The sequence below is a fragment of the Pogona vitticeps genome, chromosome 8, assembly GCF_051106095.1.
Source record: "Pogona vitticeps strain Pit_001003342236 chromosome 8, PviZW2.1, whole genome shotgun sequence".
NCBI lineage: Eukaryota > Metazoa > Chordata > Lepidosauria > Squamata > Agamidae > Pogona > Pogona vitticeps.
The window spans coordinates 29,755,284-29,768,720 of record NC_135790.1 but is presented as its reverse complement, the minus strand read 5'-3'; the positions used below and the strand labels follow the sequence as shown (position 1 = coordinate 29,768,720).

General features: G+C 55.4%; 2 protein-coding genes across 4 annotated transcripts in view; one reads left to right on the top strand and one right to left on the bottom strand.

The window, feature by feature from the left end:
• Positions 1 to 2,235: 2,235 nt before the first annotated feature.
• On the top strand, positions 2,236 to 9,849 carry CXCR5 (C-X-C motif chemokine receptor 5). Of its 2 annotated transcripts, none has more exons than XM_020793979.3 (2): positions 2,236 to 2,904; positions 6,752 to 9,849. In XM_020793979.3, exons 1-2 carry the CDS (start codon positions 2,866 to 2,868, stop codon positions 7,919 to 7,921), a joined length of 1,209 nt encoding a protein of 402 aa, XP_020649638.3. In that variant the 5' UTR covers positions 2,236 to 2,865; the 3' UTR covers positions 7,922 to 9,849. The 2 variants fall into 2 exon arrangements, with proteins under 2 accessions (XP_020649638.3, XP_020649646.3); XM_020793987.3 differs by lacking the exon at positions 2,236 to 2,904 and adding an exon at positions 2,919 to 3,052.
• Positions 9,722 to 13,437, bottom strand: part of BCL9L (BCL9 like) — a 28,201-nt gene continuing 24,485 nt past the window's right edge. For both annotated transcript variants that reach the window (XM_072979421.2, XM_072979420.2), the window contains exon 8: positions 9,722 to 12,780. In XM_072979421.2, coding sequence (XP_072835522.2) covers positions 11,675 to 12,780 — 1,106 coding nt within the window. In that variant the 3' untranslated portion in view covers positions 9,722 to 11,674. The remainder of the gene's footprint in view (positions 12,781 to 13,437) is intronic.

Here is a 13,437-nt window from a genome sequence, read left to right as displayed (position 1 = left end):
TCGGTACCTACACAAAAACTCCAACCACCACCCATGACAAAAAAGAGGCATAATCAAGACATTGGCAGAGTGTGTGAATCGGAACTGTGAAGCTCAACTTCTCAGCACTGAACTCAACCATCTGAATTGGACCCTACAGGCAAATGGCTATTCGAAGAATGAAATCCCAGGAGCCATCAAACCAAGAAAACAACACCAAACTGAAGAGGAAAAACAACCACCCACAAATGAGGTATTTCTGCCATACATCAAAGAGGTCACGGACTGCATGGAGAAGCTTTTGAAGAAACACAAGCTACAAATAGTATTCAGGCCCACCACAAAAATACAACAAATGTTACGGTCAGCAAAGGACAAAGGGTGTCAATGGCTTTATTAAAGTTGGTTAAGAAGGATCAATTGTTGAAAGAAAATAAGGACTTAATAGTAATAACAATTACGGCAGCAAGGTTAATTTTTGCAAGAAACTGGAAAAATGATAACCAACTCAAGTTAGAGGAATGGTATAGAGAACTATGGGATATGGCAATTAATGATAAACTGACATGTGATATGAAAATGTTGTAAGCCGCCCAGAGACCTTTGGGTAGTGTGGGCGGCATATAAATAAAATAAAATAAAATAAATAAGTAAAATAAAAGAAGAAGAGACCTATCAAAAATAATGATTGTAAGAAAATATGTATTCTTGGAGAGGGAAGGGGTATACACAGAGGGAAGAAACAATGAAGTTTTGGAGAGGAAATGGATTGAATGAAGTTTAATGCTAGCCCTGAAGGTGGTGGCGGCACTATGTGATATGTAATTGTATCTTATTGTGAGTTTTTTTTCTGTGTGGTAGTAGGTTTGTGTTTTGTAATTTAATAAAAAAAAAATTAAAAAGCAGGGGGGGCCGATGGGATCATTTTCCAGCATGCATCACCCCACCCCAAGACCAGCTAACAACACCCATCAACCACAGTGACATATCATCTCTCCCTCTTTATCCCAACAATACACCCACAACAAAAAACACGCTAATCACCATAATCACCCAGTCTCCTGAAAAGGACAAAAAGCTGATCCCACAGCTATAAATAACTATCCCACAAAACTGCACCAGAGCACAGACACGAGTTCTGACTCCTGTCTTCTGAAGATGCCGGCCACAGAGACTGGCTAATTGTTAGGAAGAAAAACCCTCAGAACAAATAGCTTTAAAAAAACTACAGCAACCATCAGATCCTGGCCGTGAAAGCCTTTGAGAATACAGATTAGCAAATGTTTTGTAGACCAGAGGCCATGTGGAATAACACAAGCAGGGCTTTTTGCCTCCACTGGGAACCCAGGAAGTTGGGCCCACCCTACTTGTCCCTCCCTGGGGAGGAAGTTGCGGAAGAGACACGGTGTGTGGGTAAAGCAGCTCAACCAAGGGCCCATGAAAAGGCCTCTCCGAAAGATGGGCATTGCAAGCAGGAACATGGGCGAGAAGGAGCCGGCTGTCCTTTCGCGATGCTGGCCCAAAGCCCCTGAGGGCTTTTTAGACCCAAATCCCCTCTGCCTGGATTCCAGCTCAAAGGTCAGGGCCACTGGATCAGGTCTTGGGGTGGATGCTCTCTAAAGCCCTCGCGGCCAGACAGACCCCAAGCAGAGCCGGGCAGCTTCCAGGGAGGCTTTGGTCTCGGATCCCCCTGCCTCATTCACTGAGGGGCCCGTGTTTGCTTGTGCAAGCATTGCAGGCCAAACCCAAAGCAACAAAGCAAAACAAGGCGAAAACAGGTGGCCCCTTAAGGGCTACTCTGTTTCAGTGCCAGCTTTTGTGGACTTGTGTTTTTGTCTTGTTTTGTTTCTTTGAATTGTGCCCGAGAGGCATTTATGTATCCATGCATATGGGGTGCACGCTGATGGCTGATTTGCTCATTGTTTGTCTTCCGCTGTGTAGCCCTCCCGTGATTTCTCACACTTGCCTCTTTTCTTACTCTCCTGCCAACCTCCACGAAGAGGCCAAAGAGGGGCCCGTGGCACAAGACCCCTCGATCAGCCAGCCTTTCAGGGGAGGCGGCCCAGGCAGAGAAGGGCCTCGTGAGGAGCAACATGGGCGTTTCTGCTCTGGGAGTTTCCTTTTGGCTCAGCTGGGGAGTCGGGGTTGATGTGACCCCACCGCCAGGCCGATCTGCCAGAGTTTGTGTGGTTTCCTGAGCCCCGACAGGCACCCCACAGAGGACGCCATGACGTCCAACCAAGAGTGGGCGGGGGTTGCTCTCCTTACTCAAGAGGGGCAGAGCTGTGCCACGCCTTCAACACCTCAGGCTTTCACTTTGCACCAAGATGGACGTGACCACCCAACCCACTGACAAAATGGGGGGGGGGAGGGCTTGCCAGTTATGGCTGCAATAATGTCACCTGGGGTGAAATGGCTATTCAGTCCCAACGGTTGTGGAAGGTTTCCAAAAGAAGGTGTTTGTTGGGCGCAGATGAACCGTCGTACCAACTGTCACTGTTACAAGACCGACTGCCTTCTTCTTTGACCACCAGGAAAGGGAGAGGGAGGATCCATCTTGGGGCCAAAGGATTTTCCCCTTACTCTGGAGGAGGTGGCCTCCTCTCTCTCTTCTTTGGCCCTGTTTAGGCCAGTGTCTTAAACTGGAGCAGAAGCGAAGGCTCGGCCAAAGCAACTGTGTTGAGCAAAAGGAAAAGGCAGCACAAGTTTTTGGGTTTTTTTAAAAAAATAACTTAAATAATAGTAAAAGCAAAAAAAAGTGATTACATCAAAGCAATCAAAGTGTTCTATTTGCCTTGCAAATTAGGGGAAGAGCACCGCTCGCTTGTTTTTCCTCCTCTTCAGCAAAATCCTTCAAGAAGCCGAGAAAGGTTTTCTCCCCAAATCATGGGCAAGTACTACATACCGACAGAGATGTTCAGCTGGGTAAGTTCCCATGGCTTTGGCCTGGGCCGAGGGTGCTGTGGGGGTGAGGGGGTGGCCAAGGAAGCTGGCGACAGGTCAGGCAACGGCTCTCCCCCAGTGGGCCCCGGATTTGGGACCTTGAAGCCCCAACTGGATGCTTCAAATAGAGGTGAAGGACTGACTGCTAGGAGGGACAAGTGAAGCCTTTCTCCTGGCTTGCCGGGGGGGGGGGTGCGGGGAGGGGGGGGAGGGCATGATTGCCTGCATTTTCTCAGAGCATCCCTCAAAAGAGTTCTATGCAAGCCCAGGTTTGGGGACTCAGCCTCAGAGAGGGAGCTTCCTGGTTAAGGAGACTCTCAGAGGAGCAGCTGTGTTCATCTATTGCAGCCCAACCAAGACCTGGCCAGCTTTCAGGTCCTGCCAGACCTGGTTTTGAATGGGGAGAAGGCATTGTATTCTGCAGATGGGCGGGGCGGGGGGGGGAATACCAGGTTCTTGGGATGACCCTGCAGGGCTCCCCCCCCCCGCTGCTGCACTTCCTCAGCCCCTGTGGCTTGACTGTGTGGGACGTTGTGTCACAGTGCCGACTGGGAAGGCGGTTCTTTGGGTGGGAGAGCCCATCTTCCACACGAGTCTCCACCACCGGAACAGGGGCAGCGGCTGCCTGAGGCCGGCCAGCTGGAGGGGGGAAGGTGTGCGGGCCTGCCAGGAGTGGCAGGAAGGAAACGAGGTGCCTCCAGTCCACCAGGCTCTCTTCTGCACACGGTGGGGTTTCCGCTCCAGCCAAGGACAGCCAACTAGCACTTGCCCCTCCGGGGTCCTGCCCTCTTTCCGGGTCTCCCTTTCTGGTGCTTCAAGGGAGACACCCTGGGCAGGTGTTCCAGGAGGAGTTGTCTGGAGCTGCCTCGCCTCGGCTCACCAACCGTCCTTGGGTACGAAGAGGCCACCCTTGCAGCCCAAAGGAAGGGCTTTAGAAAGAGAAGCCACTCCTTGGCATTGTGACCGACAAGCGATCGGCCTGCCCTTGTGGCCGGCAAGGGCCAACTCACGGGAGCCCCTTCCCTTCCAACCCAAGGGAGAGTGCCCCAATGGGGCAACTTGGAGGCCACTGACCTTTGGTAGCCCAGGTGGACAAACGAGGCACACCTGCCCGTAGCAGGGCTGCTCGAGGAGGATGCAGAAGCCAAGGTGGGGGAGGGGAGAGCAGAGCGAGTGCCAGGAAACAGGTAGGTTTGAGAAGAGAAGAGAAGAGAAGAGCGTGCGCCTGTCAGAGGCTGCGGGCAGGGTGTGGGTGTTTTGCCTGAACAGGAAAGAGCCCTCTTCAAAAGTGGCTCATTTGGCATTTCACAGTTTTGTGAGGCTTCCGCCAAAGGCAGTGTTCCACAACCCCGGGGTCCCTTGGGACAGAAAAGGGTCGGTCCCCTGGGGAGTCAGCGGAGGGCTCACTTCTCCTTCCCCCCCCCCCGAAGAGCCAGGCAATGAGGCTCGCACTCAGTCTTTTCAGGGTCCAGGAAGCCGGTGGGGGTGGGGTGTTTGCACACAGAAGCTGTTCAGCTCTGCCCTAAGTTTGGTCTCCCACTTCTTGCATGGTTTTGCCTCTAGGTGGGTGGTCTCCTGTCATCCCCCCCCTTGGAGGGTGGGGGGCATTTGAAAGAACAGTGGTGGCGTTAGGATGACCCACACTGACCAAGGGTAGAGATTTGTTGGGGGAAAGGTGTTGAGACTCTGTGTTGGCTTCCTCGGAGAAGTTGGGACCCTCTTCTGCTCTGCATCTTTTGTTCGTAGAGTTTCCATCAGCCTGGAGAGCTGGCTTGCAGCTTGGTGGGAATTATAGATCGTCACCTTATTTGTTTGTTTTGCTTATTTTTATTTTGAATGGGAGATGCTTGACAGAGACAGTTGAGGTGCAGAGATTCCCCATTCTAAAAACAATCTCAGAATCCACTCCTCCATCAGCCTGCAGTTGCCATGAGCGTTCTCTGGCTCTTGTTTCCTGGGCATTCATAGATTTGGACTGATCCTGTTGCATTGACACATGGCCAGATTTGGGTGAATTCTTACGCAGCCACGGAGCACCCGAACTATTTCTAGAGGGCCAGCAGCATCAATGTTATTCTTAACATAAGGAGGACTTTGTGCCTTTCGACAAAAATGTCTAAACCCTCATATTTTACACTGTTTCTGAACACTTTAAAAGCAGTTCAGAGGGGAGAAGGAACTTGCCCTTGTGATTGATGCAAGAGCTACCCAATCTATGCTATGAAAATCTGGCTTCTGGCAAAAAAACCGGATGAGCAGGTTCCACTGACTCTGGTCAAGCCACGAAGGCTGAACATGCGTGGTCCTTCCTTCTGGATGCATGCACTCGAGGTCTCAGGCATGCACGAAAGGAAAATAAAAAGTAAACTGAAATGAAGTGAAGTTAAATGAAATAACATAAAAAGCAATAAAAGGAAAATGTTAGCTAATACTCTCTTTTCACTTAGATCATGAACATCAAAAGCCATCTCAGTTTTGAGAGCCTGCCCAAGAAGGAACAGAAGAGAGATAGGAGGAGAACTGAACCATAAATTTGCATCTGATAACCAAACAGCCTTTCATTTCCAGATCGCGGCCAGGATCCTATTACTTATGTACACAGGCATAAGTAGAGTGATATAAATCTCTGTGGGAAGTTGCCGCCAGGTCAGGAGCTGGTGCTTGTATCTCTCTCTCCTTGGGCATTCGCTGGTGCAACAAGGAAGAATACAAGTGCCAGCTTTAAACCAGTGTCAGTTCTCCACTGAGATTTACACCATCCCACCAGTGTATGAAAGTAATATGAGTCTTTCCCCCAGTATCAGATTCACCTTGTTCTAGCTGGGACCATTGTAGGATGTGTCATTCCTATATAGTTAAAACCATGTGGGGTTTGTTCATTTGTGTGCCTGTGAAGCATGATTAGCCAGACCTTAACCCAACTGTTGAGGCCCATTTGACACACACCATATTGGGCGAGGTGGAGGTGGACCCCAGGATCCCTGGTCCTCCTAATTCTGGATTTTTTTAAAAAAATGCCGGTGGGGAACCTAAATCAAAAGCTGGCCTCCAGCAGTATCTAGCAGCAAGAGTTCCATCTCTTTCTAGCTCACTAAATCCAAGATGAACAAAAACAATGACCCTTCTGAATCACTACGGCCAGTGTGGTTCATTTTTCTGTGTTGCCAGGTTGCAGTTCGCACTAAACTCTGAAGCTGCTTTACATCAGCCTGGCCAGGCTGTTCAGATAGAGGAGACCCCATTACAGGAGGGCGGGTGGGGTGGGCTCGAGCTGGACTGAAGAAAATCGGGGCCTCGTTATCCACTCCTTCCCTCTGCATACCACGAGGTGGGGCCGAGGAGGCTCTAAGACAGACAACCCTGCGGTAAGGATCGGCGTTCTGTCCAGGCAGGAGCCGTTGGAAGGCTGCGTGAAGGAAAAGCCACGAGCAGCAGCAACACACTCACACAATTCTTTGTTGTGGGGCCTCTTTCTGGCTTGAGGGAGAGCCGCCTCCTTTTCTTCTTGGGAACCAAGCTGGCCATCACAGGCAGGAGCCTCGTGTCCCCGTGCCGTTCACACACCAGGGTGGCTAGAAGCAGGGGCTCCACTAGCAGAAGGCTTCCACCAGTGTCCACAGGCATTCTGTCTCGTGGGGCGCCCCTGGGCTCTTGAGATCTAGGGATCCAGATGGGGGAAAAGGGATAGGATGTGGGGTGGACAGACCAGAAAGAAACAAGCAGCCTCTTGTCGGTTGAACAGGTAAGTTTTGGGTCCAGGTGGCTTCTGCTCTTCCCTTTCCTTGGTGTGCCGAAAGAGACAGCAGTGACCTCTCTCTCTTTCCCACAGACCTTGGATTATAATGCATCCGAGAGTGAAGAGAACATGACTTACGAGGAGTACATGTGCCCAGAAGCAGGGGGTGGCAGCGCCAAAGCCCATTTTCAGAAGTTCCTTGTGCCTGTGGTCTACCTGCTGATCTTTCTGCTGGGCAGCCTGGGCAACTTCCTGGTGATTGTGATCCTGTGGCGCTACCGGCACTCTCGCACTTCCACCGAGCGCTTCCTCTTCCACTTGGCCTTGGCCAACCTTCTCCTTGTGCTGACTTTCCCGTTTGGTGTTGTGGAAAGCTTAGCCGGCTGGGTCTTTGGGACCTTCTCCTGCAAAGTGCTGAGTGCCACGCACCGGATCAACTTCTACAGCAGCAGCTTGCTCCTGAGCTGCATCAGCGTGGATCGCTACCTGGCGGTGGTGCATGCCGTACGCACCTTCCAAAAGCAGCGCGCTCTGTCGGTCCACTTGACATGCCTGGCGGTGTGGCTCCTCTCGCTCCTGCTGACGATGCCAGACCTCCTCTTTACTGAGGTTTGGGAAGGCGGTGACAACCTCAGTGTCTGCTACTTCAAGGAACACGGGGCCCACGGCATCAACTCCTGGCTCGCGACCCGTTTCCTGTACCACATTGTGGGCTTCTTCCTGCCTTCCATGGTCATGTGCTACTGCTACGCCGCCATTGTGAGGGTCCTCTTCCAGTCCCAGCGTTTGCAGCGGCAGAAAGCCGTCAGAGTGGCCATCCTGGTCACCAGCGTCTTCCTGCTCTGCTGGACCCCTTACCATGTGGTCATCTTTTGGGACACACTCACCAAGCTGGAGGCAGACGACAAGATGTGTGCCGTGGATTATGGCCTGACCACGGCCATTATAGTGACCGAGATGGTGGCCTTCAGCCATTGCTGCCTCAACCCCATTCTTTATGCTTTCGTGGGCATCCGATTCCGCCATGACGCTTGCCGAGTTTTGCACGACCTGGGCTGCCTGAGCCAGAGTGCCTTGCAAGAGGCTCTGGGTTCATGGAGGATGGAGAGCACAACCGAGACCAACCTCTCCGTCAGCCGCCACCCGGCTTCCCCCTGTGCCATGAACCTCTTGGCCACCTCTTCAGGACCGCCTGGTCCCTCCGCTTCTCCCCAAGGGTCGACTGGCCAGTGGCTCAAAGAGGAAGGATGGGACTCTGATTAGGCCTCGGCAGAGGCAAAGCCCAGGAGCTAGTGGCAACGGATGGATGGAGGACACAAGATCCTTTGCTTGTAAGCCAGCGGGCGTCTTCCCCAAAGGCGGTGAGTCGGGACACTCCTATTCTTCGCATCGCTTGGAAACCCCTCCTGCTACCCTGGCCTGGCATTTTTGCTTCCACATGGATCAGAAAAGGCCCCGCTTTGGCACGCAGCCTGCAAGACTCTCCCTGGGCACCTTCGGCTCGGTCCTTACGAGAACATCCGACTTCGATACCAACATGCGCCACAACTCCCTTCTGGTGTTCTTTCGAAGGCGGCCTCTTCTGCCTGAGCCCTGCTGAGCCCTGGAGGATCATTTCAAGCCAGGGGACCGAATCCATTCTGGCTGAGGGTAAGGCTGGCAGGCACGAAAGGGGGCCCCAGCCATGAGCTGGTGGCATTGCACCTAACCGGCACAGCCTCCCATTCCAGAAGAAAGGCTGGATGCAGATCCGGAGTGAGACCCACCACCAGCTCTGCATCACGCCTCAACAATGTCAAGCGAACAAATCTACATCCACCTGTTCAGCTGGTTAAAGAAACCCTCTCCTCTCTCCCCACTGCCGTGACAATGTGGGCCTATCCTGTTCCCCAGGATGGAGGTGCCTGCTGGGCCCGACCGTTTTTGCTAGCGGGGAGGAGAAAGGAAAGTCATGGGTAGGTGGGCTTTGGTGCCTGCCTGTCTCTGCTTTGGGTGAAGCAGGTGACATCATCATCATCATTCAGGAACAAGAGGTGGGGGGAGTAGTCTCCAGAGCCCCCCAGGCCAACCATGGGGCAGTGTGGTCTAACCTTTGCATGCACTCCCTTGCTAAAACTGTGGAAGGAGACCCCTTCCTGGCTTAGCTACGGGATCACCTCTGGAGGAGCTTGTGCTGAATAGCTTTCACAGCCCCTTCTCTCTCAGGCCAAATCATCTGTGAACCTAAGCCAGGTAGCAAAGGCCCAGAAAGACAACAGGATAAGGTGGGGAGGGGGGGGAGAGGGGATTGGCCAACAACCCACCTTCCTGGCCTGACTTCCCCACTTGCCACCTTGCCACGTCTGCCACCTTCAGGTGTTCTCTTCCCAGCCCCTGGATCTTCCTTCCCTCCCAAGACCGATTAGTGAGGACGACAGAGCATGGCTCAGCAGGTGGAAACCACCCAGCCACAACCACGAAAAGCGACGGCCTTCTTCAGGTGCTGTGGGAAGTGTGGGAGCGGCAGTATCCCGAAATATGGGAAGAGATGTCTGGGGCAGAAGATGACCCTTTGCTTCTGCCCAGCAAGGAGCACCTCGGAGTGTCCGGCCTCTAAACAGAGGGCAGCACCTGTCACCAGGAGCCACAAAGGCACTGGCCGTGGCCCCCTCCGTGGCCCTTTGCTTCCCCACCCCCACTTGCCCCAGGGCACCTGGCCACCGCCACCAGAAAGGCTCTCTGGCCACCTCGGTGCCCGCACAAGACAGCTCGCTGTGAAGGGGATGCTGGTCTCCTCAGAGAGGGGGAGAGCAGGCGCTCCAGGCCAAAGGGGCCTCCTCTGCCCAGCCCGGACGTGGGTTTCGCCTTCCTGGCGCTCAGACCGTTCTTTCTTGACCAAGGGCGACTTACAAAGCACGACCTGCCGTCAGAACGAGCACGCTGTCGGCAGCGGAAGGGGGCCCACCAAGGTCCAGGGAAGAGCTCTGTCCAGTTGCGGCTGGACCCGCGGCCCCTCCTGGTCAGGCCGGAGCTCCCTCCCCCCGGGCAGCTGAACAACAGCACAAAAGGCTCCGCACAGGCATCTTCTGAAATGTCTCTTTTTAATAAAAAGGCACCTATAAAACAGGTCAATCAATACGTTACAGGCAGCACAAGATACCCAAAACAAGCCTAGAAATCATCTCAAAATAAAAACCAATAAGATGTCTTCACATATTGTATTTATATATTTATATTTTTATATATATATATATATATTTATAGAATGGTACAAAATGCGTGGGGGAGTGGGGGGAAGGTCTTCCCGGGAGGGGCGACCAAGGGTGGGCCCATTCCCATCACCTGGACGCAGACTCACCCATGGCAGGCATTTGGGGGGGGCGGACTGGGAAACGTGGGATCACGCTGGTTTGTCCAAAACAGGGAAGGAAGAGAAGGCGAGGGTCCAGGGACGGAAGGAGGGTCACGTGGACAAGGGCAGGCACCGCTCACACCAGAGCGCCAAGCGAAGGAGCGATCAGATACGAGACACGGGACAACATTCACGGGGGGGGGGGGAACTGAGCTACACACTGCCTGGCTGTTGGCAGTGCAGAACACCCCCCCCTTCACTGCTGATGAGCAAGACATGGAGCAGAAGAGGGGGCTCATTCACCTTGGAGGGAGACCGTCCCGGGCCCAGCAGCCGGGCAGCCACACCGAGGCCAGCTCTGCAATCCAGTCCCATTTCCTTCTGACTTGACTTGAGGAGCAACTGCCCCCCCCACTCCCCAGCAAACCCCTTCCACACCCCTCTGACTTGCCAGTTCCGAGCACCCCCACTGCAGTGGGGCCCCCGCCCGCCCGCCCCTGAGGTCTCCACACCAGCCAGTGGGGAGAGGGAAAGTGTTCTCCCTCCGTCTGCAAAGAGCAGCTGTTTTAGGGGTGCTGGGGGCGTGGGCGTGCGTATACACTCCGAGGGCCGACCAGCGTGTAAAAGGGGGCAGCTTCACGACAGGCCCTGGGCCCTCCTGAGGCTCACCTAGCCAGTGGAGGTGCTTGCCCCAAATGGCCCGTGACCCCTGTGGAAGCACAAGGGCCTCCCTCCGGCATCATCCGGACAGGCTGGGAATGCAGGAGGCCGGTGGCTCCCAACCCTGGTGTAAGAACTGGAAGACGGCGTGGGGCAGCGGGTTCTCCCAAGAGCGAAGCAAGCACCCCTTGTTTTAGAAACCTGTCCCTAAAACAAGGGAAATGGGAGGGGCATGAGGTGGGGGGGAGAGAGAGAAGGCAAGGGGAAAAGACAGAGTGGGTGAGTGGGTGGGTAGGTGTGCCAGCAGGTGTGCCAGCTGTGGTTCGGGTGGCATTGGCAGGAAAAGTCTCATCTTTATGTCTTGTTTCAGAGGCAGCCCAGCCGACTGCTCCCCGGCTTAGGCGAGAGAGCAGTGTGGCTGCGTCACCCCAAAACTGTACAGGGGATCGGCTGACCCCCTCAGCCTCTCCCAACCCTCTGGCCGCAAAAGGTCAAGGCGGGAAGGGTGTTCCGCCAGACTTCCCCAAGGGGTGCTGGCATTCCTGGGTGCTCAGGTGGCACACACACACACACACACACACCCGAGAGAGAGAGAGAATCAGGAGGTCTCCTGGCACCCGGAGCCAAGAGCTTCAGAGAGGCAGCCACGACCCCCCCTCCCCGAGTTCCCACCCAAACTGTTGAATGTGGTCAATGGGTTGCATTTTTGCAGGTTTCCTCTTCGAATAACGAGTTTGAGGCTTCTATTAAAACACAGAAATACGAACAATTCCAAGCCAGCAAACCTCTCCTGCTGTGGCTGCTTCCCTCTCATCTATTTACAGCTGTTCCAAACCCTCTTGCACGTTTTGGTTGACTTTACAAAAAGGGGAAGAGAGAGAGAGAGAATTCACACTCAGGGGAAAGATTCAAACCAAACTCTGTGCCAGGGCAGAAGAGGGCTGGCGTCCCGTTCCCCCACCCCGGCCGGAGAAAGGTCCCGTCTGCCTTCCCGCGCCGGGGGTGGCAGCAGCGGGGCCGGCCGCTCAGAAGGGCAGGTTGGCCATGCTGCCGGCCCCCGGCCCGTAGCTGATCTGGCCGTCCAGGGAGACGCTGCGCTGCCGCATGGCGTGGGAGAGCATGAGGTTCTGCTGGGGCGGCGGGGGCCCCATGAGCGAGCCCTGCGGGGACATCAGGTGCCCGGGAGGCTGGCCGTACATCTCTCCCGACACAGACATGCTCCGCTGCTTGGCCTGCATGAGCAGGAAGTTCTGCTGGGCCATCAGGTTCTGCTGGGGCAGCATGAGGCCCTGGGGCATGCTGCTGCCCATCAGGGCCTGCTGGGGTGCCAGGCCTGTCCTGCCCAGCATGGGCACCTGCCCGGGGTGGCACATGCCCATGCCACGCTGCATGCCCTGTGGGCCGGGCCGGGCTGGAGCCTGCTCCGCCATCATGTTCTGCAGGTTCATGAGGTGCAGGTTGGACGGGGGCTGGGCTTTGGCCACTTGCCCCTCGCCCTTGGGGAAGTACTGCAGGGTGCTGCTGGGCTTCTCCGAAGGGATGATGCGGGACAGGTCAAACTCCGGGATCCCCGTGGGCGTCGGCCGGATCACGTCGCTCAGTTCCGGGTCGTTGAGCACCGAAGCCACACCAGGAAGAACGGAGGGGTAGGGCTCGGGAAGCCTCCCAGCCATGCGCTGCTGCTGCTGCTGCTGTTGCTGCTGCTGCTGCTGTTGCTGCGGAGGGATCTGGCCTGGTGGGGGTGGCTGCAGGTCCTCCGGGGGGAGCCCCAAGCCAGGCGGGTAGTGTTGCTGCATGCCTGGGCCGCCAGCTCCTCCGTGGACCATGGGCAGGCTTCCCCCATTGGCCGGGGGCTGCTGGAGGCGTGGGGGGAAGACCAGCTGGCCAGGAGGGCCGCAGGGCTGGCTGAGAGAGTCCTGGGGGCCTGGAGGCAGCATCATCGGGTTTGGGGGGCCGGCGCTGCCATGCAAGGGAATGTTGGTGCCCAGGGGGCTCGGTGAGGACATGGCGGGTCCCGGGGGCTCATGGGAGAGCGGCTGCTGTCCAGGGAGGTTCATGCCCATGGGGCTCTGGGCAGGAGGGGGCCCCACAGAGTTCATGTGCATCGGGTTGGGCTGGTTGCTTATCATCCCTGTTTGGGAAGGAGGGGGAGAACAAGAGAACCATTAGCTCCTGGCCCCAGATTTCACTCACCCTCCAAAAAAGCAACGTGCAAACGATGGGCCACCCCGAATCCATGCAAAACTTTGCAGCTGCAGAGGGAAAAAGCCGCCCCCTGTGCAGTCGGGCAGAAAAATGACATCCAACTCAGCAGGTAGTACTCCCTTTGAGAAGCGCCACTCCCCCCCCCCCTCCTTAGCAGCCCTCATTTGTTTGCTCCTCAGGGAGTCAGGGCACCCTTTCCCCACATCTTCCCTTGAGAGGAAAAATCCGTTTCCCTGCAGTGAGACAGAGCGCTCCTTAAATGCCTGTGCTTTCGCCTGATTTGGGGAGCTACGCAAGGTCAGCAGAGGACTTGGGGCGGGAGACCCTTAGAGAACCCCAGCCATCTCCAGCCAGGTCCAGAAAAGGCACGGCATGAAATCCAGGGGCCAGTCAAGAGTTGGCAGAAGGAGGCGCCGGGCTGATTCAGGCAGCATCCTGGATTCGGACCTTTCCCTGCCTCTGCTGTTGCCCCCAACCGCCCCCATTCCCGCCTCTCCCTCTCAACCCAAGAGGAAGAGAGCCGGGCAGGACCCCTGCCCCGCCCTGCCCCGCCCCGCCCCCCCACCCCGCCCCGGCCCCACTC